A 27,312-nucleotide genomic window follows, 5' to 3' on the forward strand; every position below is an offset into this window, starting at 1 on the left:
TCTGCAAAGTCCTCATCGCCGTCATCCATCACTCATTCATGTACGTGCACACTGCATCCAAACGTCTATTTTCACAGCACTGTAGGCGATAAAACTCAGGCTCCCTCACTTAGGCTCTAATCCATTTAGAGGAAATAAGTGGGCTTATGTCGTCCGTACTTCCTTACACCTTTAAAAAATGCTTGTTTGCTTTTACAACTGGCTCTGTGCACAGCTGGGGAGGGGCCGTGCAGATGGATTCGGGCTTCGTTATTTTCTCTGCCTTTGTAACAGCTCATTTAAAATCACAAGGGCCTGAAGCCCGAGACAGATGGAATCTACTTTAGAAAGAGTCGGTGTCTAATTGAACCCAAATACCTCCTAATGTGCAGAAACACAACACCACTGAAAGGTTCATATTTGGATTAAATACGTAGTTATATATAATACACTATATAGAATAAGTCTTGAACCATTACTCGTATGGAGCCGTTCACTTAAAGGTGCAGTGTGTAGAATTTAGTGACATCTAGTGGTGAAGTTGCAGCTGAAAACCTCTCACCTCACCCTCCCTTTCCAAACCTGAAAGAACCTGTGGAAGCGTTCAGTTGTCATAAAAACTCAAGAGGTGTTTAGTTTGTCCAGTTTGGACTAATGTAAAAAACATGGCAGCCTCCGTAGAGAGGAGCCGCTCCAGGTGTAAATATAAAGTATAAATAGCCCATTCTAGGGTATAGAAAACAACAATTCTTACAAATTAGATGAAAAAAACTGTCGAAAATATCAATAGGATTATTTTATTTTCTGACAATAGATCCCTTTCACCTGAAACGTACACACTGGACTTTTAACAGCTCATAGGACAGTCTTTTACCATCATAATTTGGTTGCTTTCTCCATTTAAAAAAAATGCTCTCACAGCAACATTAGACCATGAGTGAACTTTTCCAGTGTCATCATTGCGTGTAGAGCATATCACGCACGTCCCATGACCTAAGCTTGCTGTGAAATTGCTTAAGCTCGGTTTGAAAGTCTCCGCTTAAGTCATATATCACCCACTCGCGAGCTCACCTTATCTTGACTGCTGTAATGCGGCCATGAGGAACCTTCGCTCACTCACATCAAAGAAATGTTTTAAAAGCCTCTTAAGCTCCCTTTAAAGGGTTACACAGATCCCCCCCCCCCCCAAAAAAAAAATATATGAAGAGCCGGGGTTATAGGACCCAGTGTGGGAAAGGCAAGCCGAGCTAATGATTTGGGCAGAACACTCGAGACGCTAATTTCTATATAAGCAGACAGCGTTGTTTTTGAATTTACAGGACGGTGTGTTCAGCCCGACAGCAAAATGAGACGCAAACACACAAGTGACAAATCGGCAAGAGACGCTGTCAGAGGTAAATTAACTTTATTTAAAAAAGAAAAAGATTCTTAATCACACAAGGCAAAAAAATTACAAGAGAAGAAAAACTGCAAACTGCTATGAACAGACCACATGAACAGGACCCCCCCTCCTCCACACACACACACCCATCGACAGCGAAGGGGGGGGGGGGTTCTCGTTACGACCGAATCAAAGGGAGCGAGAGAACAGGACTCACATTGTTCTGATTGTGTTTACTTACACTAAAAACATTACGGCCGGACAATCTCGAATGTACAGTATAAGACAAACAGTTTTGATTTTCACATGGATCCACACACAGAACCTCATACTAGCATTTTTTTGGGGTTTGTTTTCTTTTGTTTTAACATTGAGTTTGACGGTACAAATGAAACTGGAAGTTTTACAGCTATGCAATACATTTGATTGATCACTTTAAGACAGAGTATACATGTAGCAATGGGCACTTTCAGGGGGGAAAACAGGCTTAAAAAAAAAAAAAAAAGAAGAAAGAAGAAGAAGCAAGGTCCCATCCAGGGTGGGTTTTTTTTGTTTTTTGTTTTTTGTTGAAGTAACATCAAACCTGCGTATTGAGGTAACCATGCCACGAGGGAATACGAAGGAAGCGATTCCCTTTAAAAAGGACTCCCTTAACCATATCCCCACTCACTTTGTAATTCGTCTTGACAGTAAATCAATTCTCGAGCCTGGCCCCTTGGACTCCTCCAACCCTAGGTCCTCCTCTCTCAACATTCCTGCACACATGAATCACTCCAACTCCTGGCTTCTAGAAGGCATTTCCTGCCCGGCCCTCTCTCTCTCTCTCTCTCTCCCTCTCATTCTCTCTTTCTCTCTGACTCCTCTGCTGAAAGCCGGGCAGGAACCCGGCCCGAGCTTTGATTTGGACCCAGAGGGAGAGAAGGAGGAGAGCTGGGCTTAGCGCACAGGGCCCTGGCTCTGCTCAAAGAGAGAGAGAGAGAGAGAGAGAGAGAGACATGGAGACTCGGGATGTGTCGGGAGATGCCTGCACACCCAAGCAAGGATTTAGTGCTTTATCCTTCAAATTGCAATATGAGCAGCGGACCTTATTTCCAATGGCAATATCGCTCCCAAGTCTGCCATGAGGGAGCGTCCTCTGTTTAAAGGATTAAAGTATACATTCTCTCTAATGCGGACGTTCCATTATTACAGTACTGAGACCACTTAACAAGGAACATCGGCACATATTTTTCGAGAACGACGGGTCATGTAGTGTTTCAAACTCGTAAACATGCCGTCAGGACTTTGTGGTAAATCGCGGATAGAAGAGCCTTCAAATATTTCATGGCAAAAAATGTACACGACGGGAACATGACTTGGCTCTTTGCAGCTGTACACCTGTTCAACCTTCCCTCAAGAAATCACCGTTGATGCTAAAATCCACAGCATATGTACATGAAACGGGTCGTCACTCGATGAGCGAAGCAGCTCTTGGATAGGAACGGTCTAGATTCTCTTTCGTATTATATACACAGAAAAGTGAAACGTACATATTTTACAGAGATCAATACATGAAGATCACAAACGGAGAGTCTGAGCGCGTGGGACGAGCGAGGCTGCAGCTGGGTGAGACGGGGTCGTGACAGGGAGAGTTGGCCTACTGTGCAATGGCTGCTGTGTGTGTGTCTGTGTGTGTGCCTGTGTGTGTGTGTGTGTGTGTGTACAGTATGTGTGTGTGTTTCTCGGATGTAGATGTTTGTAGAGACTTGTTTGTCTGCGAATGTTGCGGGTGTGGGATCTCCTCCTCTTCCCTCTTCAGATCATGGCTCTTATCACCAGTCTCCCTTTGACCTGGTGGAGATAGGTGTTCTGCACTGACTCCAGGCTCTGACCGCTCAGCGCCTCGTCCTCGCTGTCGACCGGCTCCTCCTTGACCCTGATGACCCCGAAGTGGGCGTCTGGGAGCTCGCCGCTGGAGCCACTGCTGCTGCTGCTGCTGAGCGTGTGCTTCCGGATGACTCCTGCAGGGGGCAGCCTGTCCTCCTGCATGCTCTCCATCTGCTCCGCATGCTGCTGCTGCTGCTGCTGCTCCTCCAGCTCTTCCTCCGACTCCTGCAGGTGCGCGTTGGGCTGACGTAACTGCTCGATGGACTTGGACAACAGCTGCAAAACACACACGCACACACACACACTCCACGTCAGCGATGGTGTCATGCAGCCAGGGAACTTAAAATAGCAAGTTCACGTAAAGAGAGAGAAATACACACAAGTAAATACACACAAAGATCAGCACAAGGATTTGTCTCACCATTTAAAAGCCCACATTCAATTATTTTCTGTCTATTTACAAACATTTAATAATAATGAGCTTTTTTAAAATTAGATGTCTGGAGTTCAATATACATATATATATACAATATAAATAACCTACAAATGCGTCACATTTACATTTAGATATGACACATTTTTAGGTTATTTGTTTTTGCTAAATGTAATCTTGCTCTCACAATGGAACGAAACACAAAAGACCCAAACTGACATTTACACAACCACAGGAAATGGCAACCGAATATCTGCATTCAATAAAGCTATTGTAACTTTATTAATAAGACAAAGGGAAACGTCAAAGTGACGCAGAGCGAGTCTCGTTGCTTTGGAAAAATATATTTTAAGGAGGTTTAAGAGTGGAAGCAGATTAGCTGTTGTTCCTGCTTCTATATGTGGGTTAATAAGCGAGGAATAAAGGTTGCTGCCCCAGGTAAGTGGATTAGTGTCACTCACTTGTTTTATTTTTATAAAATAGGGGTCAGAATGTACAAGGTATTTTCCGACGTTACTTCCTGTAAACTGTAGTTAGGTTCTTCAGCAAACAGATTGTCAGCACTCTATAGACCTGTTAAGAGGATTTCAAGAGAGCAAATCACACAGTGCTGCATCACACAGTGCTGTATCTGCAAGCACATCAAACTATGCTTTGAAAAACATCTGTTCATCAAAAATCTGAAATATCTATTACGACTTTCAGATGCACGTGGGACTAGGTGAAAAATAACCGCCTCAAAATGCCTTCATGAAAACTCTTTTAAAACATTGGATCGTACTCCGGGTTGGGCTTAGATGCTAAAACACAGCTGACAGCTAGATTTTAATATAATGATAATGAGTAATAGTGTCAAATAATTATCACCACTGATATTGTGCCGTGACACAATTACTCGACCACAAGGGGGCTCCGTGAGCAGGCTGATAAACAGCTGGTAACCACAAACATTACTGTCTACAGAATGTAGGCCTTGTATAAATATCCCTTCAGCTACAAGAATTAGCCTCCTTAGTTTGGCATTAGCTAACGATGTTCATACCTCTTCTTAAAATCCTTAAGCTCTTGTAAATTTCCATTAGTGCCCCCTACTGTTGCAGACACTAAAGGACATTTAAAAACAACCGCAGACAAGCCTCTGCTAGGAAATTAATTAGGGCAATGTTTTGGCGATCCCTCTCAATAAACACTGAAGGCTCATCCCTGATTAGTGGCCATTTATAACCTCCACTGAAAGAGGCTTTGCTCGCGATCTCATTGGCCTGAGTGATCACAGCAGCGCGCGTTCACGTCGTCCTGGACAAGATGTCGTAATTATTCCAAAGCTCTTTTCAAATCAAGTGAACAGTGTCGAGTACTTTTCAATCATCGCAGCCGATATTTAAAAAGAACTTCGGCTGCAGTTTGACTAGCAGTGACATGCGTTGGTCACTTTTAGTGTTACACAGGAATTCAAACAGTCGTGTCTGCACTGTACGATTCGCTGTGTGCTTGTGCTGCTTTGTGCTTTTTATTACTTCCAGGTAAGCGCGGCTCCACGGTTCCCATGGCTCGATCAAGACCCGGCGTTGGGACACATCAGTATGTGAGCTCACACAATGCTGCCTTTCACAGTGTCTGCCACCTCACACACGTCCCTCACCAGAATAATTACACTCTGTGTAAAGCGAGGTCACCTCGGCTGGCGTACAGAAACACAAATATTGCCACAGAGGAACAAAATGTATTCTGGGCACTTTTCCTTCATTTGAACTTAGCTTGAATTGAATTTCACAGAGTTAGCATTTGAAAAGCACTGATGCCTTAAGCTATGATAACAGAATTAGTGCAGGGGAAGCATTTCTTCCCCATTTGAAGTCAGGCAGAAGTTCTTTGCTTCGCAGAAAAACACCAGGATTCCAGGGAAGAACAGACTCGGGCCCGGGTGTGTAAACCCGAGCTTCCACAGATGCTTTTACAAAAGGCTAAAAATAGATCAGCATTTGTGTGCTGAAAATGATTAAATCAGACTCCCTGCAGTAAAATGATCTCTCAGGAGACCTGGAATGGAATACAAAAATGCTGCAAGAAGCAATCTGAAAGTCAAAACCCTCCCCTGTGTTTTGAATATCGATGAACAGCACAATACCTTATTTATGTGGATCTGCTGCTGGTACTGTTTCTGCTTCTCCAGGAAGTGCTGGTGTTGCTGCTGGATGACAAGCTGGGCCAGTGTGTTCTGGGGAAGTGGAGCCGACTGGGTTCGGTTCAAGGGCCGGTGTTTTGGTAGTTTAGGACGACTGCTGGAGGGGCGATCCTTCATGGCCAGAGGGGACTGAGGGTGAGACGACATGGAGCCAGGGCCTTGACAAGAAAGAAATATAAATATTTTATTTTGTTTCACAGAATATCACGAGAACACACTGTGATGTAATGTTTGAAGACAGGGCAGGAAGACTTACCAGAGGAGAGGATCTTCTGCTGCCTCATCTGCTCCTTCTGGAGGAGGTGTTGCAGGAGAGCCTGGTGACTGGGGCTCACCTTGGACTCCAGGCCTGACTGAAGAGGCACGGGGCCCATGAGGTTCCCAGGCAGCCCATGTCTGATTTCTGTTGATCTGTCTTTCAACATGGCAGCCTGAGAGAGGAGAAAGTTATTTGTTAATTGACTTTACACATCCTGTGCATTAGGACTGGTTATAACCTCCACAAAGGAGGTTTTAATCTGTGTTTGTTAGTCGCTTAGTAAACAGGATTATAGCAGGATTACACAAAAAGTACAGGATGGATTACCGAGAAATTTGGAAGAATGTGGTGTGGGTCAGAGAACAACACATTCTATTTTGATATGGATCCGGGGGTGGATCCACAATATTTGGAAACATTCTTTAACATTAAGAGATATGATCATAATTTATCATTATTTATGTTGATTTTTCAGATAATAATTCATGGCTCATGGTGAAAAGAAAAGTTTAGCATGTTAAGGGAACTGATATTTATGAGTGTGTGCAATGTGGTGCAGATCCAAATAGTAAGGGACTGTTGGGCCTTGGCTGAGGTATGCACTCTACTGAGGGCCATTCTAATTTATAACAGTTTGTAAGAATTATATCTGTTCATGTTAACAAGCCAAGTTCAAATAAATCAGCTGTTTTTTGTGAATGAGTTCATGCTGAAGTCCATCAATGGTGAGAAGTTGGTGCAGCTGATGAACAGGCCTCTGTGGAATGTGCCAGAGAACTAAAATGATGATTAATCATGTGCTGTGTTATCAGGAGCTGCACTTGAGTGGCTTTGGACTTCTTAAAACCGTGATGAATGAGGTAATAAGGGAAGATAAAAACATGCTGGACACAAGACACTGCAGAGCAATATTTATTTAAGGTTGATAAAATCATTTGAGGCCACAGGTCAGAGACCTGCGGGCGTACGGAGCCCCCAGACATCCACTGATGGCAGGTTTCAAACTGAGCTGAAATGCTTTGCACCAGTGAAAAACTAAACCGGTGTATTTAAGGAAATTTGAAGTAAACATACGGGTTATATGAGAATGTCTGCAAAATTTGTACTCACGCTAATGGGCGAGGTTGAAGTCGAAAGCCCAAAGGAAATGTTGGGTAAGGAGGGAGATGTGTATAAGCTCAGCATGGACACAGAGCCTTCTGGTCGGAATAATATCGGCTGTGAAGGCCATCTCTGGATCAGACACACAGGACACAGCACAAGAGAGAGAGAGATTTAGGAGGAGGTGACAGATTTAGATATCCCACAATAGAGAAATTGGAAAGGCAACATGAGCAGCGGCCTAAACATTAACGCACTATGAAGAGCAACAGTCGTCCTCAACGCGAAACGGAAAGGGTTGAGTTTTTATGATGGATGATAGGAAAGAGTGGCAGGTAGCAGAAGATTCCTGGAGCGTCACAGAATGGCACCGCTGAGGACGATACACCATAACAAAACAATCCAAACGTCTGAATGTATCACTCCACCCCTCAGTTCTTCAGGCCCCGATCCGCCTGCTGCCTTTCCTGACTCTGCGGTCCCCGCCCTCAGGCTACTCTCTCAGAGAACATCAGCACTGGGGCATACTTCCTGTACCCAGCAGAGCAGCGGGCCAGCATGTGGTTTTGGAACAGCCATGTTTATCCTTCCAACCCCTACCAGTTCTCAGTGACCTGTATGTGGATATCCGGCCCATATTTGACCCGAGGGACCCGTTCCCTCTGAAAAAGGATACCTAATGTAACGGTGCATAAACACGCCTTGCTTTTGCAACAGGCATGAGGTCCACAGGCAGCCCCGCGGTCCACCAGTGACTTTCATGAGAGCCTCGGCTTGTCCCGATACAATAGCAATCCTGTGTGTTTATGTTGTAAGCGTGTGGGTGTCTTTGGCTACCAGCGCCTGGGATATCAATTAAACTCCGCGGTTCGTCTGTCTCCCCGAGCCTCAGCCCTCAGCCCGGTGTCGGGGCGTCTCACCCGTCTCTGTGTCGCTGGAGGTCTCTGGGAGAGTAAACAGCAATGGCTAAGGAAAACACAGCTGCTCTGTTAATATTGTTCTGAGATGTGTCATATCTGCCACCCTCTATAATGCTTGGCTTTGTGAGCTCGGTCCAAAGGGAGCTCTAGTCTGTAGCTCAGCCATGAATCTATTGGGAAACGCCTCAGAACCACTCAGAACGGGCCTGCAGCCAGGCCAATGACAGAAACACCACTACAAGCCAACAGCAACCTTATAGCCAAACTAAAGATGTTTTTTTTTTTTTTTTTTTGCAAAACTTAAAACTGATTGTACTGCACATCTGGAAAAAGAAAAACTAGTGCATAAGAAATGCGAAGGATTTTATTTTTTATTGTTGCGTTTTTCCCTCCCGTCTGTCTTCAGAACCCTAACATTGTTAGAGTCCATTTATTTTCCTGCATAATGTGTCATCTTTACGCAAGTGATCAGACATGCGGGTCAAGCTGTGCCTCTTTAATGTCAGTGTGGGGAGCCATTTTCATTGGAGTGTAACACACAGAGGCTGTTTTTATAGCTGCGAGCAGAAGGACAGACAGGCATTTACTGCCCTGACATACAATTATAGCTTTGATATTACACGATGCCCGTGCAGGACGGCAGAAGTTAAGCTTTCTTGTTTTATTTTCGCTGGTGATTTACAAACATACCTCAGTTTTTGTGGTAGTAGGCAGAGAGGAGGGTCCATTTTCAGCCCCCAAGGCACTGGAGGCCCCTATGGGAGAGCTGGGGCCGGAGCCAGGGGCACTGTTAGTGGGTGTAGAGTCTAGGAAACATCAAGGAGTTTAGACACAGTGTGAATGCTCACTCTCTATACACAACACACACACACAGAGAGAGAGGTTTGGCATAACAGCTGCAGCCTCACAACAGTTTAATGTGTTTCTGTCTTAACGCTGAAGTGCGATGACCATTATATGTTACTGCTTTGCAAAATTGCTGATTATGGTCCAGTTCTGCAATAATAACACTAAGATTAAGGCTTGTTTACAAAGAGCATTTTAAACACCAGATAATGAGATGGTGACCATTTTTCTGCATTTTGACACATGGAAAATACTTCTCAGAAAGAATATAATTTTATCTCTAGACTGTACACACCCATTAGCTCCAGGGCCCTCTTCTTATACGGAGCCATGATGTTTCCTTCACTTCTCTTCAGCATGGGACTGCTCCTCCTCTCTGCGACTTTCTGCTTCAGTCTGGATCGCACTTTCAGGTTGGGCTCAGAGGCTGGAAACATAAGAAACAGATATTTTTACTTCATGTCTCATATTACAGTTTTAGAGTTTGAGATATATCTCAAATGGAAATAAATTATCCGATCATGTGTGTGTTCTGCGTCTATTTTTACAGAGCTGAACCATATCCTTTTATTCAGCCCGAATGAAATCAAACATTATCAAAGAAAACAGTAACATCGTAAAAATAAGAGGAAACTAGACGAGAAATAAAATAAAGTCTATAAATCAGTGAAAACATCAGCAACGTCGTCGCACTCTGACGTGTAACGATTTGAGTTTCAGTAAAATTCGGGGGAAGGTCTCAGATAAATTAAATGAGTCAGGATCGGGCCCATTTCCACCTCATCTGGACTAAATTAGGTTGAGCAACACACAGGCTCTAAGTGAAGGAGTCCGCTACCTGCCGCCCTGGTGACCACAGTCTGATACAGTAGCAACAGTTAAACTAACACAAAAACATGGCAGATGTTTCAGGCTCTCCCCACGCCCCCCCACTACTCCTAATGCAAAACAGAGATACCCGAATATACCGTCCAAACACACACACACACACAGACTCACACACACACACACACACACACACACACACACACACACACACACAGACACACACACACACACACACACACACACACACACACACACACACACACACACATACACACACACACACACACACACCCTGGCCTGAACTGATCCAGACTTACAAACTCAGTCCGTCAGTGTTGACAGAGAAGCTGATGTAATATTCTGCCCAACAGACCTTTTGTTTTTAGACTTTTTAACTGATATAAACGATTGATATACGAGCTGTTTTTGTCAAATATTCGCACAATGTCTCACGTTAGATAATTTCATTCTTAACTCTTATTTTACAATTCGTCAATTTCACAGAGTCCTTCGCCCCAATTGCACACTAACTGATGAGTTACACCCAACTGATTATCACCATCCCTGAAGTTTGATGAACTGTATTTTATTCCTCATGCTCTCAAGCTTCCATATTATTATCATGATTATTGTTGGTACTATGTTGCTTGCTTTGATCCCAAAAGATATGAATTACTTGTTCGTCGTTGTTTAGGGTGTATTTGTTTTTGATATGTTTCTTTTTTTTGTTTATTATGATGAACTCTGTTAGCTATGACACATTTCAGAATTTGTTGTTATTATTATGTTCTTTAACTTGCCTTTATAAAATGTGATTCAAAAGTATGTGAAGAAGTAAATCCTGCACAATAACATAAGATAATGTCTAAATATTAGACAATATTACAGAACATTGATTCCCTTGCATAATACATAGTCACTTTACATTAAGGAAATCTTTGAGGACATGAAGTCTGAGAGCTTCAGGGTGGTTAAATGTCTAATAAAAAAATCAATTTTCAATAAAATCGTCTAAAAATATGTGTGTCACTGATGAGATGGAAAAATTATATTATGCAAATTGTTTGGCAAAAACTGGAGGTTGAATCAAATCGCTGAATGAATTATAAATACTGGGAGCATCAGTTATATAAAAGCGAGTATATTCTTCTGTGCCTGGCTGCCGGGTCGTGCTCCCGTCTAGTCTCAGTGACAGTGAGTCACTTGGTCAGGACGTCTCATACGGACTTCCCATCAACCCTTTGGACATGGAATCCCACAGCCAGCTTTACACACTCAAATAAAGAGGCAGAATGGATAAGCTGCTCCTCTGACTGAAAGCCATTGCACAGAGCTGCCTTCAAATTATGTAAACCTGTTATTACACAATAGCCAACCTGTTTCAATTATTTAGCTCCAATCAATAATTAAATAAGTCTCCCTCGCAATGTGTACAACATACAGCTTTACATACGGAAGTGGGGCTATGACGTGGGTGCACTGCAGGGGAGAGAAGGAGGGAGCAGGGATGGGGCACAGCGAGGAGAGTGGGCCAGATGCGGCTATTTCTGGCTTTTGTCAAAAGCAGCGAAAACCTTCTTCCCTAATACGTGGCACAGACCTCTAATCCTGTGGGTGTGAGGTAGAATGAAAGCGAGCGAGGGAGGAAGAAAGGAGGCAGGAGAGATAAATGGAGAGAAAACGCTGTTGGGAGTCGTATGAATCTGCTTCACGCCCCGCTGCCTTGATTGCTTTCTATTTTTACACACTGCTGCCACCAAGCTACGCATCCCAATTGGTCGCCACGGGAACGCCAGACAGCAGCGCAGGAACAAACACTTTCTCACTGGTCTCCATGGAAAAAAATGCTCTGGTGCACGGTGCAACAGGAGGCAATGATGGCAGCGGCGAAGTACGTGCCACAGACACAGAACACCTGGGTCACCTCTGCTGCGGCTTCTCGGTTAATAATCAAAACACACAGTGATGCCTGCACTGCAATACGCCACGCTCATAAATCAATCACCTTGTTACATTGAGAAGTGGTGCTGCAGGACTGGAGGCTTTGTCCAGTAATGTGTTAGATTATCTCCACTTAATCAGAATTGGAAATTTGATGTCGCTGTGTGTCCGTTCGAGCCTGGACCTGCACACACTGCTGATGTGGAAAGCTGAGGTGTGTGTTATGGGAGGCCAGCAATGATTTTAAATGAATGGAGGAATTAATGCTCGCTGGTTGCAGTTTATTTTAACAAAATATAACATTTGTAACCAAAGCTATTCACAGCTTCTCATAGTTTAGATATTCTCTGCCATGAGACATGCGTTCTATTCTATAATTCATGTTTCTGGTATTCACTATATTACAGTTTTACCTTTGCCGAATTATTTTTGAAAATATTTTCCTGCACCTGCCGAACGCTCACATTTGGCAACTGGGTCAAGACCAGAGAGGGGGTCGCACGTCTTACTGCTAAGCTGCAACTATTCTGGGCACAAACTACAGCGCGGCCTTGGTCCGGTCTATTCTGGTTTTCTGGAAGAGAATTGAAGAGGATATACCAAGTAAACAAGTTCATCACGTGAAACTCTTCAAACAGCTTTTTGTTTGCGGGGGGAAATGAAACCAAGGCTGTCCCAGCTGTTCTGTGTATTTAAAGATCATTTCACTGTTAATAGGACAACTGATAGTATAAAGAGATCACAACACGTATTGTTTCTTTAGATTTGTATTTTCAGAGCTGGTTCATAGTTGTGTCATCTCCACCGATTAAATATGTGTATTCTGTGCTATTATATTGTCCTCTACATTTGTATTCTATATTACTCTGCTTAACATTGTTGGAAGCTGGATTTTACATACAAAATTTTACTTCAGCCACTAGGGGTCTCACAATCAAAACAATACATCTAGTCTGAGGACTTTGTGAAACAGTGTGGGATCATGAGTTGTTGTATTCACCATCATTGCTGATGAAAATCTGCCTTTTATGACTCAGGGGCAAATCATGAGGTAATGTATTTACGTTTTATTCACGGTACGCAGCAAATGGCAAAGAATAATCGTGTGACCAATACAAACTGTGGAAGGAAAAACAGCCTTACTGGCAAACTGGTTAGTTCCAGCAAAGGCACAGGTAAAGCTTATATGGCGCGACTAAACATCCTTTTACCTTAAATAAAATTGTGGGTTTCTCTGGGAAAGAACATTGTTGGACACATTTTGGACAACATATAAAACATAGGTTTAGTCATTTATAGACATTTTAATGAAGAATTCTTACATATTATGTCTTTAAGTTGTCACAAAGGTTATCAAAAAACCAAACTGTTACTTTTAGCAGAAAGAGAAAAATGTGTCCTCGTTATTTCCTGTTTCCAGGAAAATGATGGAAATACTACTATTATACCTATTTGAATAAAATTTGTTTCTGTCAAAGCTAGATTTCTTATTTAAGCCATAGACACAGGACATCATAGACCTTAGTGTGAACCTCAGACTCGACCTGAGAGAGATGATTCTTTGCCCTTTGGCCAAATTAAGCAGTGGGACTCTTCACGCCGGAGCACCGGAGAACTATCTTTGTTTAAACAAACAGTCCCGTCCAGGTTCATCCTGCCCGTGCCAATCCTAACCCGGCAAACACCTGCCAATCAGCTATCAGCGACGGCCAGTGGCTTGGGGAAACAACACTACCTTTGTGTGTCCCCCCCCCCCCTCGCGTGCCAAGCTCTCAGAGGACTTTAATGAAGACAGACAGGAAGTGGGGGAGGAAGGCTGGAGCAGGAAATGACCACATATAGATTCAGGAATTCAAAGAGCAAGGAATAGTTTTTTATCAGTGCAACAGAGTCGGGCGCAGACACTGGGGAGATGAGTTAACCACGAATGAAAGGACAAAAATGTTGTGTTTGAGGAGAAGAGAGCTGTTGTTTGTTTAAACCTGCTTTTTCACAGGGTGAGACAAACAATGCTGCAATACACAGTCTCTCTGTTATTTCATAAAAGTGCCTTCAACAGGTTATTACACTTGTGAGTCTGACAGTATGTTTCAAAAGTGTAAATATATGTCTTTAAAAGAGGTATTTCTGTGGCAAAATGGTATGATTCAAAGAAATTACAATAAATAAAAGCTGCCACAGCTTTCATTACCTTTCTGATATTTAGTCTTGCCATGCAGTTACTTTAATTTACAAGATATAATTCCTTTGCCTGATCCTTAAATTTTGTATACACGCAACGTGACAGGCCTGTAGTTAAATAACTCAACAAGTATAATTGTTTTTCGCTGTAATTACAAGAGACACAGAAGGGAAAGGATCATAATGCAATTTGGTGACCTCACAGCCCAATTATGAAGTTTGGAGCTTGGCGAGCACTTGCAAACCAAGAGAGGCAGGAATTATTCTTATTTACACAGTCGTCCCCAAAGGGTTCCTCCGACTTTAAACCAACAAACCGGAGCTGCTTTTTGGTGGAAACCTGCGTCGTTTCAAAATAGTTTTTAAAGCCCATAACTCAGGAGAAATTAATCTGCTTTAATTCTCAGGTTCACCACCGAGGAGTTCAAAGGGGGCCTCGCAGCCTGGTTTGTTATTGTAACATAGGGACAAATGTGGTTTCCCTTAAATAATGGCGAGATAATTTCAGTAAAAATAACAGTAATTAAGATTTCAACTTGTGAAGCGAAAACACGTGATTAGACTGCGTCGCTGGCCGTGTTCGGCTGGTATGTTTAGGAATAATCCAAATAGGAATAAGGCAGGTTTAGGTTACGTTTCTGGCATGCGTCACCTCTTATGAAAGTTTTGTGTCGAGCCCTGGAGGAATGAGTAGGGAGCACGGGGTCATAGTGAGCCTGACTGATGTCATTAGCAGGTCATCAGCAACCTCAGGAAATACTCATGGAGGACGGCGACCTTTTGATTGACACAGGTCAAATAAACATTCACCATATTAAAAACCCAGCGAAGTAAATGGAGAATTAATAATACACAGCATCATTTAAAACACTTATAATGAAATACCTTACCGTGTGTCTGTGCACATTAATATATGGAGGTGTTTGAATTATTGTCTGTGCTGTATGTGTGTTTGTGTGTTTGTGTGTGTGTGTGTGTGTGTGTGTGTGTGTGTGTGTGTGTATGCGTGTGTGTGTGTGTGTATGCGTGCAAATTAACAAACCTGTCTTCCTCAAGGGGAAGTCGTCCTTGCTCTCTATGGGTGATGGCAGAGTGTACTGGCAGTTGGGGGATGTGCCGCCCAGAGGAGAAGAGCTTTGGTCCAGTGATGTGTGGTGAGAAGACCTGATCACACAAATGACAACGATATATATTATTATAATAAAAACCACAGAATATTTCCATGTGATTTAAATACAGTCTGTTTTGATTTACTTCCAAAACAACTAAAAGTACTTACGTGTACCAGAGTTTTTGGTGGTGCATGAAAGAATGACTTGCTCCATTAGTGGCCAGGTCCTTGGCTGATTTGCTCAACAGAAACTCTTGGAGTTTCTGCTTCACTTCGGTACTGGCCACTGCACCTGTGAGACCAAAAGACGGAACCAGAGGGATTGGGGTCACCCTAGGGCTATGACTCATTACATTTGATTGCCAATATAACTTTAAAAATCTAATTTCTATGCTACCGTAACTCACAGATTTCATCATCTGTTTCCCTATTTCACATTTAAATCACTCCTGGAATTCAAAACTGTCCTCAATCCCCCCAAATTCCGTATTTTTTCTCTATAATCTCTCCTAAAACAGAACCCACCACTTATGTAGGGACATCTCCCCCTAGTGGCCTAAAAGCACCATATAAATTTCAAGCTGCTGAAGTGATACTGCCGAGCGATGTTCTTTCCCACTGGACGGCTACAGTTGCAGGGCACAGTTTCATATTACCTGACCCGACAAAGTCCTATATCTAGTCTATTATTAGCTATAAGGTAAAAACAGATATGAATCACTCTCTGAATCTATTTTGATCAGCTATTGAGAGATATGTTCTCTTAAATTCAAGGCTTAAATGTCACCGGGCAACCTTATGTCATCAGCTGAATGTTCCAGTTCAGTACCATCGTGTCATCATCGTACTTTTACCCTTGTATATTTCTCTTCACCTGATGAGTTAAGATCATTTCAAGTTTGTGGTTTGCCTTGTTTCCAGGTTGCCTGCAGGACAGTCACATCTAATATTGACACGCTTTAATATTGACAAATTTAATATCCTGCACTGGGAGAATTATTAACCGTTCATTAATTAATTTATTTATTTACAGCTATACAGCTGAATATAATCCCCTGAGACTGTAATTAGTCCTGGTCAGGGAGAATAGGTGGTCTTAAAGTGCTGCCAGATGGCAAATAAATACAGTGATTAAAAACACCCCTTTTATTACAATAAAACATAATATAATTTCATGGCTCAATTATAGCCAGTGTGCCAACATAGGCCAATGTGCACCTCAATGATAATCCTAACATATGACTGGAAAACTGTTTTATATACTGGTTGTTGCATGAGAAGATAAAAAGGGGAAATCAGTTGTTTTTTGGTGCTGGCTCTGAATATTCGTAAATCATCATGATGATATAACAATATGTGTATAACTCTGTATGTATACTGTGTATTTTCTCATTCAGTGCAACATCCAGCTACAGGACACCATACTTAAAGCTGTTCTGTGCATATTTCGCTCAGGCCCCACTCTAAGAAAATGCATTAAAAAGATGATTGAAAGGTTGAGGGTTACGATTTCGAATGCCTCATGCTTGCTTTTGCCTCGGGCTGTCAAAATCACTAATTCCACCCTGATGATGAGGAGATGGTGACGGTGGCGGTGTCAAGCTCTTACTCTCTCTGGAGCGCTCCTTGCCCCTGAGGTTCAGGCTGGAAACATGCTGCTCTCGCCGATGCCTCTCCTGCTCCTTCTCCTGCTGGTTCTGCTGCTGCTGCTCCATACGACGCTCCTTCTCGGCAAGTTCCTGCTGCTGCTTCATGGCCTGGAGCTCCTGCTGGAGCTGAGGAAACACGCAGGCCTCGAGTCAGCATGAAGCACACTGATAAATGTATTTTTAAAACAAAAGTGGCTCCTAAGAACTTCTGCAGTCTCTGTTTTGCTGTGATGGACGTATCTGTACTTGTCTGCAAAAACAGAGCCCATGCTGTGCTGTAATGTATTGCTCAACACCCTGCCTTGCTGTGTTGAGAGTTTTCTTCTTCTCGACACTGTGTAATGTCCTGAGCCATGATGTTTTTCCACTGATCTGCACTATGCCATGCTGTGATGTGCTCTGCTGTTTTCTACACTGCAGTGTTGTGTTGTTCTGCCACGTTCGCTGCTGTGCTGCCGTCCGTACAGCTGTTCAATGCAAGGCTGACCTTAAGGTGCTCCTGAAGCTGAGCCTGATGCTGACGGGTCAACTTCTCATGCTGCTTCTGGAACTCGCTGATTAGTAACTGCTTCTGGATCTGCTGCTGCTTCTGAATGAGGAGCAGCTCCTGCTGCAGCTGCCTCTCCCACAGTCCTGGGTCCGAGCCTGGCCCCAGCATTCTCAGGTCTGTGCGCAGGTCCAATGGAGATAGGGGATCCACAGCCAATGGCACTTCTGGCTTAATGTCCACTGAGGGAAAAGCAGAGGAAAAGAGATTTGTCAGTCCCGAATTGCATCTTTATTTTTTTATCAGTCCCAATCAGGCAACAATTTAGGTTGAGTCAGGAAGAACAGGAAAAAACAAACATTGAGTTTTAAAAATGTAAAATTAAATATGAAGGAGAGATTGAAAGAAAGCTCAGAGATAATCGCTCTCTCCCATGATCCTCAGGAACCTGTAATTACTATGCCTACTGTAAACACACTCACGATCCCATCATTCAGAAGAGTCCACTGGGAGCAGCTGTATAACAAACTCAATGGACATTTGGCACGAAAACGTTGGAGTGGTCATTTAAGTATTTACATAAATCCTATCTTTCCACTGTTTGATAAATAAATAAAGGGAGTCCTCAGAACATCATGCCGACATCCCTTCTCAACATCAATGATTTAAGTCCAAGTCGTTTGTGAACCCGCGTGTGTTTATGAATTCATGATACTGCGATGTTTTTCGTCTCTGAGTACGGATGTGTGCATTGGTAAGAGCTGCCTTTGTCTCTGACAACTACCTACATTAAATATAATTGCCTGACACAAAGTGAGAGGGCATCCCTTTGGTCTCTGCGCTCTATATATAGCCTGTTCCACAGAGAAAATCGATTTCCAGTTAAGAGCAACAGAGACAGAGCTACTTCATCACTCAGTTCCACCGAGGATGATCAGTACTTGTACATTATTCTTTTGTATGTTTCACACATCTGTGTCCAGCACGCTTTTCTTTTTAAGCATCACATCTTTGAACCCTTTTTACATATAGAAAAAGTTATTTAACAAGTCATTGAACAAAATGTCCAATTCTTGAAAAGAAAATGACATGTTGGTTATGCCGATCATGGTGTGACATTCAAGGATGGGTAAGCACTGTTCAGACTGTAAAACGTCTCATCGATTCGGAGAACACAGAAATATTCAACCCTGCTTAAAATTCCAGTGGCTGGAGGGAGATTTATTGAGTGCATTCATTGCCTTAATCTTCTCAGGGGTCACATTTAAGAGAGCAAACACGTTGTTACGACACCACCTGCTATTTGGAAGCACAACAATAAAGCAACACATCACACTTTACATGTTCATGTGATCACAATCTACTTTGTCCTATTATGTAGTCATCCTCATGAACTATAATAAAAGTACCAATTAGAAGAAGTATTAACGCTGGGTGTAGCCATCAATTAAAACACAGCGCCCTAATGCGTGCTGATGCCGTGAAGCTCCCCGGCGCCCGTTTGTTTTGTCGTGTAGCCTGTTTTTCATAGCCACCATTCCATGTGTATGCGGCGGTGATGATTATAAATAGAAGCATAAAAGCAAGTGGCGCAATCCTGGTCTGTGACAACCCCCACACCCTAGTATCCACCACCCTAACTTGCCGCTGCCATGGCAACGGTGGCGACATAATTACGTCTCCCTATCCTGCAGATATCGAGTCTCGCTGCATGTCATCTCCTGCCTACAGTGGCAATGTGACATGTTTACTATTATACCAGCTTTTCAGCTCTTATATAAGAAAGGAGTCCCCAGCAGAGAGGGACGTTACAAAACCCTCCAACACACAGACACACACACACACGTAGACACACACATTTTCTGGAGAAAGTGATATGATAAGTTTTCCTAAAACACCTTCAAAGGGTGTAGACAGCTACAGGGGACACCCGTGCTGTAATCCTTCTCTCTATGTTCTATAAACAGCTCCAATCAAATGACAAGACGAGGGCAGCAGCTCGACAGGCGCAGAGAACAGGCACCTGTAGAACAGACCCTTCTCTCCTGACAGGGAATATTAATCTCATTTTATAAGTACTTGAAAAATTACTCTTTTTTGGCTGTTCCAGGGGCAGCCATGGACCTGTGAACCGTTGAGACCCATGGGGAGTCGGGCAGCCTTAGTGATACTTTTCCCTAATGGACCTAAATATAGCAACAAAAAAAAGGGAAAAAAAAACACATACACACACCTGCTGCCTCGGAGAATTCACCACCGTGATATCTAACTAATCTCATATTTCATTCTGTACCCTCACTGCGACTGGCATTAAGGATCTCCACTTTGATCGGCACATCAAGCTGAGCCACCATCAAAAAACCACAGAGAGTGGTTTAACAGGATGCGGAGGTGGAGGAGGAGGAGGAGGAGGAGGAGGAGGAGGAGGAGGAGGAGGAGGAGGAGGAGGAGGAGTGTGGAAGCTTAAGCAACCTTTGATAGCCAGGGCTGTATGAAATGGCCCTTGAGGAAACCACAACAGCCTCGTGGGTCTGTTCTATTCTTGTCCCCTGTCCGTCCAACGTGTCAGACAGCAGGGAACATAATAAGGTCCAAAAGCTAGAGACTAGAGAGACAATTGTTTGGGGTCTGGTGAAGCCTGTAGCCAACGTATCATTTACAACCTCCATTTGTCATAATTTACATTGTCTGAACTGTACTCAGGACACATGAGAGCTTCATATCTGCTGCCACCAATTTACAATTGATGCATTTAAGTCAAATGCACCGTAAAACTACCTGGAACTGAAATCGACGGTGTCTTTACTACAAAAATACTCCTCAGGCAGAGGAGAATATGGAACCACCAGTAACTAGGGCTAAATATAAATGCTTTTCTGAGCAGGGTCTTTATATAGACAATGTGCGAAAGTCTGTCAGAGTTGTGAGGCCGCCTGCTTGATTTAACACGGGCAAAAATAAAAGCGCAGTGTTGCATTTATGTTACTTTTGGGTCAATTCTGAGATGATCACTCTCTAAGAAGAAGAAGAAGAAGAGCCAAACACTTCTGGATCGGTGATTATGTCCCGTGATCCGACTAGTTAATTCCGGGTGAAAGTGAGACGTCTCCTGATTGGTGGAAAGTGCACAGAAGTGTCTCCAGGCACTGGTAAACAAGAGATTTATGAATGACAGGTCCCAAATTTGTTTTTAGCACAAGGGTGCGACAAGCACCCTGCCCCATGCCCAAATTCCTCCCTGTGGAGGGCCAGCCAGAGGGGGATTGAGTGACTCACGGCCTGTGACCACACTCCCACTGCAGCGTCGCACCGCCAGTGTCCCCAAAGTGTTTATTTCTATAACCGATATGCCTCTCATTAGCCTCGGCGGTTGTTAGAGTGACAATCACAGCCTTAATTTGAGATGTTGGATGGCGGTCTTTATTTGCCTCGGGCCACATTAGCAGTCTTCCCACCCTGAAGGGAAAATAGATGCACATCACAGTGACATTACTATGACACGTGAGGTGTCTGGAATACAGAGACACACACAGTAAAACACCATCAACACGAGGCATCATGCAGACTCAAATTGGACCTAACCGGCTTTAAAAGCAGAAGTGAACATTTCAGTGAAATCTTTTTTTATCCAACTAACACAGGCTGACAACTTGCGAGAAAGAGGAAATGTTAATATTATTAACATTGTACCGCTGAATATAAATGGTGTAGCTATTCTTACACTCTAACACCTCTTGGTTGCACCTGGAGGCACAATTTGATGTCACTGAATAACTAAAATAATATTCACCTCAGATTCTACAAAAGGAAAAAAATGTGCTTAGTGGTGAAAAGTAGGTGTTTAAACAAATCTGCTATTTTAATTGTAATAAAAAGGTATATACAACAATGTATATTTAGGATCTGGGCTAAGTAGAGTTGGTTTTTCAGAAATATTACTTGTGAAAGGCATAACACCTATAATAATGTACAGTGGGAATGAAATAAAATAAAAGTATACCTGGAAAATTATCCATTAATTAATTACTAGGTAATAATAGTCGTATCCCTGCTTTGCAAGTTATATTTGCATTTAAAGAATTATGTACCTGAGCTTATTCAACTTTTCATTATGCTCAGTCTAAAATCTTTTGCAGTAAATAAAAATTATAAAAATGCATTTAAATGCTGTGTTACAATGGCTACCTACTTTTCTCTTGAACAAATTAAGACCAGTGTAACTCCCAAAAAATCATCTTAACCACAACTCATCTTTAATACACAGGGACCCGCGGCTCCATCAGTGAAACATGTGAATCTGAACCCATCATGACACTGACCATAGATTAATATTCCATTAGTTTACTTTTTATCGCAGGTGCCAGTCAACACAATGGCCCACTGTTCGTTGACACTGTAAACATGTATGTTGCGAGCACATTTAGTGTGCCATAGAGACGGTTGTTGATCTAAATTCCCTGTCTGACAGTATAAATAGAACCAGAGATACAGAAGATGTTTGAGGGCAAAAATAAGCTGATGCTTCGAACTGCAATGTGGTGCTGGGTCTCTCATTAAGTGCCTTGTTATTTTGAGCAGCTGGCATGTCTAAAGCAGGAAACAGGTCTTTATTTTTAAGACTCAGGCTCGTCCTTGCAGCTGAGCCAGAGCTGTGGCTTTGCAGGCTATCTGCTAACAAAGAGAGCGGAGCCGAGACCACCACAGGTCTTTTCACTGAGGGGAGCCAGGGGTCCGACTGCTACCTGCTCTGCCAGCATGCCAAATAAAATGTGTCTTACAACAACGGCACACAACACACGACATGTCGTAAATCCGTATCCAAGCAAAACAATGGAGATGACATAGTGTCTGTCTATTGGTGTCCCTCTGTCTGGACTTTTCATCATCATTATCCAAATACTGGCACCAGATCCCCCAGTCAATACAATTCCTGATAAATTAAACAGCAAGAGTCAATTGTCTCCCTGAGCAACAGCAAAAACCCTAACCAGAGGAAAAGCACTCATTACCATATACTAATAACAAAAGCTGCGCTTTCGAGCAACGGAAAAAAATGTGCAAAAAGTCTATTGTTTTTTTATTTGGACTTTTTGTTTAATATGATCTTTATTTAATGGTTTACAATAAATTACTTCATTCTTACAATGATCAGTCGGTAATGAGAAAAAATCCCATATTCTTTTGTATTATTGTGCACATGCTCCTGAGCAGTGAGCACTTGAAACACGGACGATAAACAGATACAGGACAGACAAGAGGACTTGAAAGGTGCAGCATTGTCACCGTATCTATTGAAGGGAGCTTGCATGATATTTAAATGATATTTTGCTCTCAGGGGAGAAACTAATTAGATTTCCCCGTGTTGGAGAGCTCATCTGAAGGCCGTATTTGTCAGGACTTTAATGTTACTGACACTGATCAAAACATTGCGCCTTTTATTTTCATGCTCCTCTTGAAATGCAACAGCAAAGGGGCACAGCGTGACATAAATGTCAAGAAGCTTTAGACAACAATGCACAAATATTGTGTTTAGATGCAACAAGGATCACTTCACCCAAAAAATATTCATGGGAAAAGATTAATACCCTAAAACACTGACAATGAATGATCAGCTCAAACAACACTTACTTTATACCCAATAAACAGCACATTGTACAGATCATGCTAGGCACTGTCAGGTGATTTACTATACAGTGGAAAGAACAAATTAAAACGGGCAAAGATTTCTAATAATACCTGTTCCAAACTGCGGATATATCAGGAGCATGCTGAGATGGAATGATAACGCACAGACGCCTAATCTTAGCAGGCTAATGCCATAAGCTGAAAATAACTCACCTAAGAATAGCTGACCCACAGAATAAGCAAGGAGTCCGGGTTCAGGAGCTCGGTGTGGAAGCTGTTGTTTGGCTCACAGGCCGCTGAGACACAGTGCAGCCCAATAGTCAAAGAACCTGTTCTATTGACAGAGGTGGAATGTGTCATCTCCCTGTCATCCTCCTGTTTTATTTTTTAAATCTCCTCACGTTCAGCCCACTGCCTGGAGATATTTTCAGTCACACACTCTGCTCGCCTGAAACCAGACTTTGGCTATGTTTTTTTTATTTGAATGTTGTTTTTTTGTGAGTTTTAACAAATTTTTTTACATCACAAATACTCAGCTGAGAGTAAAAACAAATTGAAGAAAATCTGCTAAATTGGTTCAATAACCTTTTTTGCCCTCTTGCTGTTGGCTAATTGGGGATAATGAAGTGAAACTCATATTTTTCAGTAAATTTAGCACTCACATGACGCACTTTGTCATTCATCTGAGTGGCCCACATGACTTTTTTTTTCACACAACACAATGCTTCAACTCTGAAATAAAAGAAATATTGATCAATAGCCACATGCCAGAAGAGAAGGAAAGATCAAAGCAAATAAGGTGTGACTCATGTTGAGTCAATACAGTGAATAGACGTTACTCATGCTGATGTCAGTCGTGTTCTCTTCAATTCAATTCTCTGGGTCAAAAAATAGAACAGCCGGTGACTATGGTGGGAGAAACCTTTCAGTTGTGCCCTCGGTATTTTTCTCACAGTTTTTTCCTGTTTGCTGAAAAGTGTACTCTGACACGGGAGCTCGCAAAACACAACACTCCTTTCATGTTCACAGTGACTCATTTCAGGCAGAGCATGGGAATAGTGTCAACACATTTCCTCCCTCTATAAGAAAAACAACACTCTTTGTGCATGTCGGATTAGGATAAACAGAACTTTTTTTTTTTTTTAAAACCTCATCACAAGACATGTGTCAAATAAAAGCAGCCATCCCTCTGAGACACACAGTTCACAAAGCAGGGGGTAAATACCTGGATTCAGGAAGAGGAGCCTGATCCTACCACGTTGCTGTGCTGAGGAGGTTTGAGTTCCCTTCTCGCACAGAATGAGAGACCAGCTGAGCGCAAATAGTTTGAGAGGACGTGGGAGAGCGAGGGAGTGAATGTGTGCGAGAGAGGCACAGAGGATGTGAGACAGCAGTGAGAAGTGGGGACGGATTCAGCACTGGAGGAAAAGACAGGGACTGGAATGCAAAAGAAGGGAGGGAGGGAGAGAAAGGGGGGAGAGAGATTCCTCAAGAGGAGCAGGAGCACCGGGCTGTGTGATCACCTGAGTTGTTCACGTTGTGCATCTTGCTCGGGTTGAGGAGCTGCTGGTGTCCAACGCGCCCGTCTGTTGTGGAGAAACTTGACTCGCCCTCGTAAATCGTCTGCAGCATACTCCACTCAGCGCTCAGGTCTCATCGCCAGCCTTGCGTTTCCTGTCACCAAGAGCCACCCCTCAGCCACTCAGGGGAGAGACCAAGACAACAGGCAACTCTCTCTCTCTCTCTCTCTCTCTCTCTCTCTCTCTCTCTCCCTTCCTCTGAGAAAACCACTCTCGCCGTGGAGCAATAACACCAACTGCACACTCCTCTCAGCAGGCTGCCCCTTTGCCTTTAGTCTGGTCCAAAAAACACTAAACACAGTGTTAGGAGGAGAGCCCGGCTTCTTCTTTTTTGCTTTCCTTATCTGCCTCCCCTCCACTCTGTGGCTCTTGCCTCTCCTCAGCAGTGTGCCTGAGCAGAGACTGAGGAGAAATGCAAAAGCCGGGTTGCTAGGAAAGCCGTGTAGCACGTACTGAGCACCTCACTGAGGCAAGTAACGCAAGATGGGGAGGGAGCAAGCTTCATTTGCATGTGAATCAACAACTGCGTGGCCCACAGGTGACAGAAATAGAACAATGGCCAGCCCTGGCTAAAAATAGGTCAGGCGAGGCACGGGGATTGGAGCAGCATTGATGCGTTTAAAAATACCACACCAAACACAGCTGTCTTCTTCAGCTCCTGCCAGAAGGCATGTCTCCTGACTCCCTCTCTGCAGATGGAGGCTTGATTCCTCCATCTCTCTCTTCTCTGATTTGTGGAACCAGTCTCTCTCACTCGCTCTATTTACGTCTCGGGGTTTTGTTCTCTCAGGTGCATGGGTGGAATGATCCATATATTTGCCTTGATGTGGTGAAAGGAGACAGCAGAAAATCATGGCTGTTGTATCTTATGTGATTCACAAAACACGAAAATGCATGTACTACCAATTTACAGTATAATGGGGAAGAAAATGTATGGGAAAAATATAACGCTGCATGTATTATTTAAATAACAAATGCAACACTATTTTTGACAACTCTGATAAATGAGACGGCGAAGGAACACTGTGTTCATTTAAGTGTAACCTCACTGCATTAGCTGTATGTGTGTGTTAGTGTGTGTGGGGGGGTTCAGTGTGTATCCAGGGCAGTGCTGCTACTCAGGAAGCATGCTTTCAGCTAGCTAGCCAAGGAAGCCAATGGTATGATGCCTTAAAAGAATGATCCCAATTAAAAAAAACTCTCAAACTGTGTCAAGAGTTAGACCACCTCCAGGATTACACAGCCCGTTTCCTTGAAACACCCATGATACTGTGTTTTGCGCTGGACCTGAGAAACAACAAACAAGACACCACGGTTGATATAATCTGACTCCGGCCCATAAAAGTCAAGTCAACTGTTCAGTCCGACCACTGACGTAGGGCTGGGTTTGTGGCCAAGCAGCCTGTGCCTTTAAATTTTTCATCTTCCTTCATAATTTGACCTGTCCCCCAGCCAGAGGCGTGGAGCCAGCACGGCTATTTTTAGGTCCTGAGCTCTGCCGACTGGGCTACAGAGGGAGAGAGAGAGAGAGAGAGAGGGGGAGAGAGAGGGAGAGAGGGAGAGAGAGAGAGAGAGAGAGAGAGAGAGAGAGAGAGAGAGAGAGAGAGAGAGAGAGAGAGAGAGAGAGAGAGAGAGAGAGAGAGAGAGAGAGAGAGAGAGAGAGAGAGAGGAGTTTTACTGTGTTGTTTCAGCTGGACAAACATTTAACCCCTCAATCCTTTTATCACAGCACAACCCAGAAGCCAAGGAGGAGATACACAGCTTGCAGGCTAGCCCCACACACAAGACAACTCTCTCTGATATATGATATATGTTGTGTAGCCCATAATCAGAGAAAACAGAGACTACATATATTCATTTGTATTCTGTACATCTATCCTAGTTATAAAAAAAAGCTCAATAAATAATCAGAATAATTAATTAATTAACTTGATCTTTATTTAATCAGTGAAAAAACGATTTTCACAGAACCGTGTGAGCTAACCAATTCACAAATTCTAACCCAAATCCCCCCCCTCAGTGACACATTACAGATTTAGCAAACCCCTGATCTTTGTGAATTGGGTTTGGCACAAGATGGTGTGAGAGATAACAAGCTTTCAAGTCCAAGGTAATGATGGCTAAAGAACCAGAGCTCCATCTGTCACAGTATCTGTCAGAGCAGGCGAGCGCTGACCCTGTGCGGCGATCGCAACATAGGCTTAGGCATAATTGATAAAGAGGAACGAGCCCTGTCAGATGAACCACAATTATCATTACTGTGGAATCCCTGTTTTTATAACATGACAAAGTGATTTTGTCTGAAACTTGACTTAAAATTTAAGGATTATGACTTATTCTGCAATTTTCCCATTTATGTGCTTATTCACAAATCAATCAATCAATCAATCAAATTGTTTTTGTATAGCCCATATTCACAAATTCACAGTTTGTCTCATAGGGTGTGACATCCTCCGTCCTTAACCCTCAGCAAGAGTAAGGAAAAACTACTAAAAACCCTTTTAACAGGGTAAAAATACGATGAAACCTCAGAGAGAGCCACATGTGAGGGATCGCTTTGCCAGGACGGACAGAAGTGCAATAGATGTCAATCGTAGGAAAACATCATCGGGATTAAAGTTTTTAGCAGCATTGATGAGGGTAAACATTTTGAAGGATAATTTCAATACTAATTGCACAAATGCACAATAAAACTATGAGTTGCAGACTCAGCGGCTACAATTCAATACTGAAATATTTTTATCTGATTTGGATTTATTTATTGTCTTGTTTTTCTGTTGTATATTATGTACATGATACAAAGATTTTTGCTTTTGATTTGTCTTATAAAGCCATAACAACTCAAACTAATTCCCCTGCACTTGTACGTAAATAATTACTTTCCTTTATCCTTGATCAACCTGCCATACTACTCCCTTGGATGAAAAAAAATAGACATTT

At 42.9% G+C, this 27,312-nt stretch overlaps 1 protein-coding gene across 1 annotated transcript; it reads right to left on the reverse strand.

The window, feature by feature from the left end:
• Positions 1 to 1,362: 1,362 nt before the first annotated feature.
• hdac9b (histone deacetylase 9b) lies at positions 1,363 to 24,542 on the reverse strand. The gene is made up of 11 exons (XM_061081056.1): positions 24,316 to 24,542; positions 17,168 to 17,409; positions 16,641 to 16,806; positions 15,200 to 15,323; positions 14,963 to 15,084; positions 9,266 to 9,397; positions 8,815 to 8,930; positions 7,214 to 7,336; positions 6,101 to 6,275; positions 5,788 to 6,002; positions 1,363 to 3,502 (listed from the first exon to the last, which is right to left on the reverse strand). Exons 1-11 carry the CDS (start codon positions 24,422 to 24,424, stop codon positions 3,155 to 3,157), a joined length of 1,872 nt encoding a protein of 623 aa, XP_060937039.1. The 5' UTR covers positions 24,425 to 24,542; the 3' UTR covers positions 1,363 to 3,154.
• Between the last annotated feature and the right edge of the window lie 2,770 nt (positions 24,543 to 27,312).

Source organism: Limanda limanda, chromosome 11 (genome assembly GCF_963576545.1).
Source record: "Limanda limanda chromosome 11, fLimLim1.1, whole genome shotgun sequence".
Taxonomy (NCBI): Eukaryota; Metazoa; Chordata; class Actinopteri; order Pleuronectiformes; family Pleuronectidae; genus Limanda; species Limanda limanda.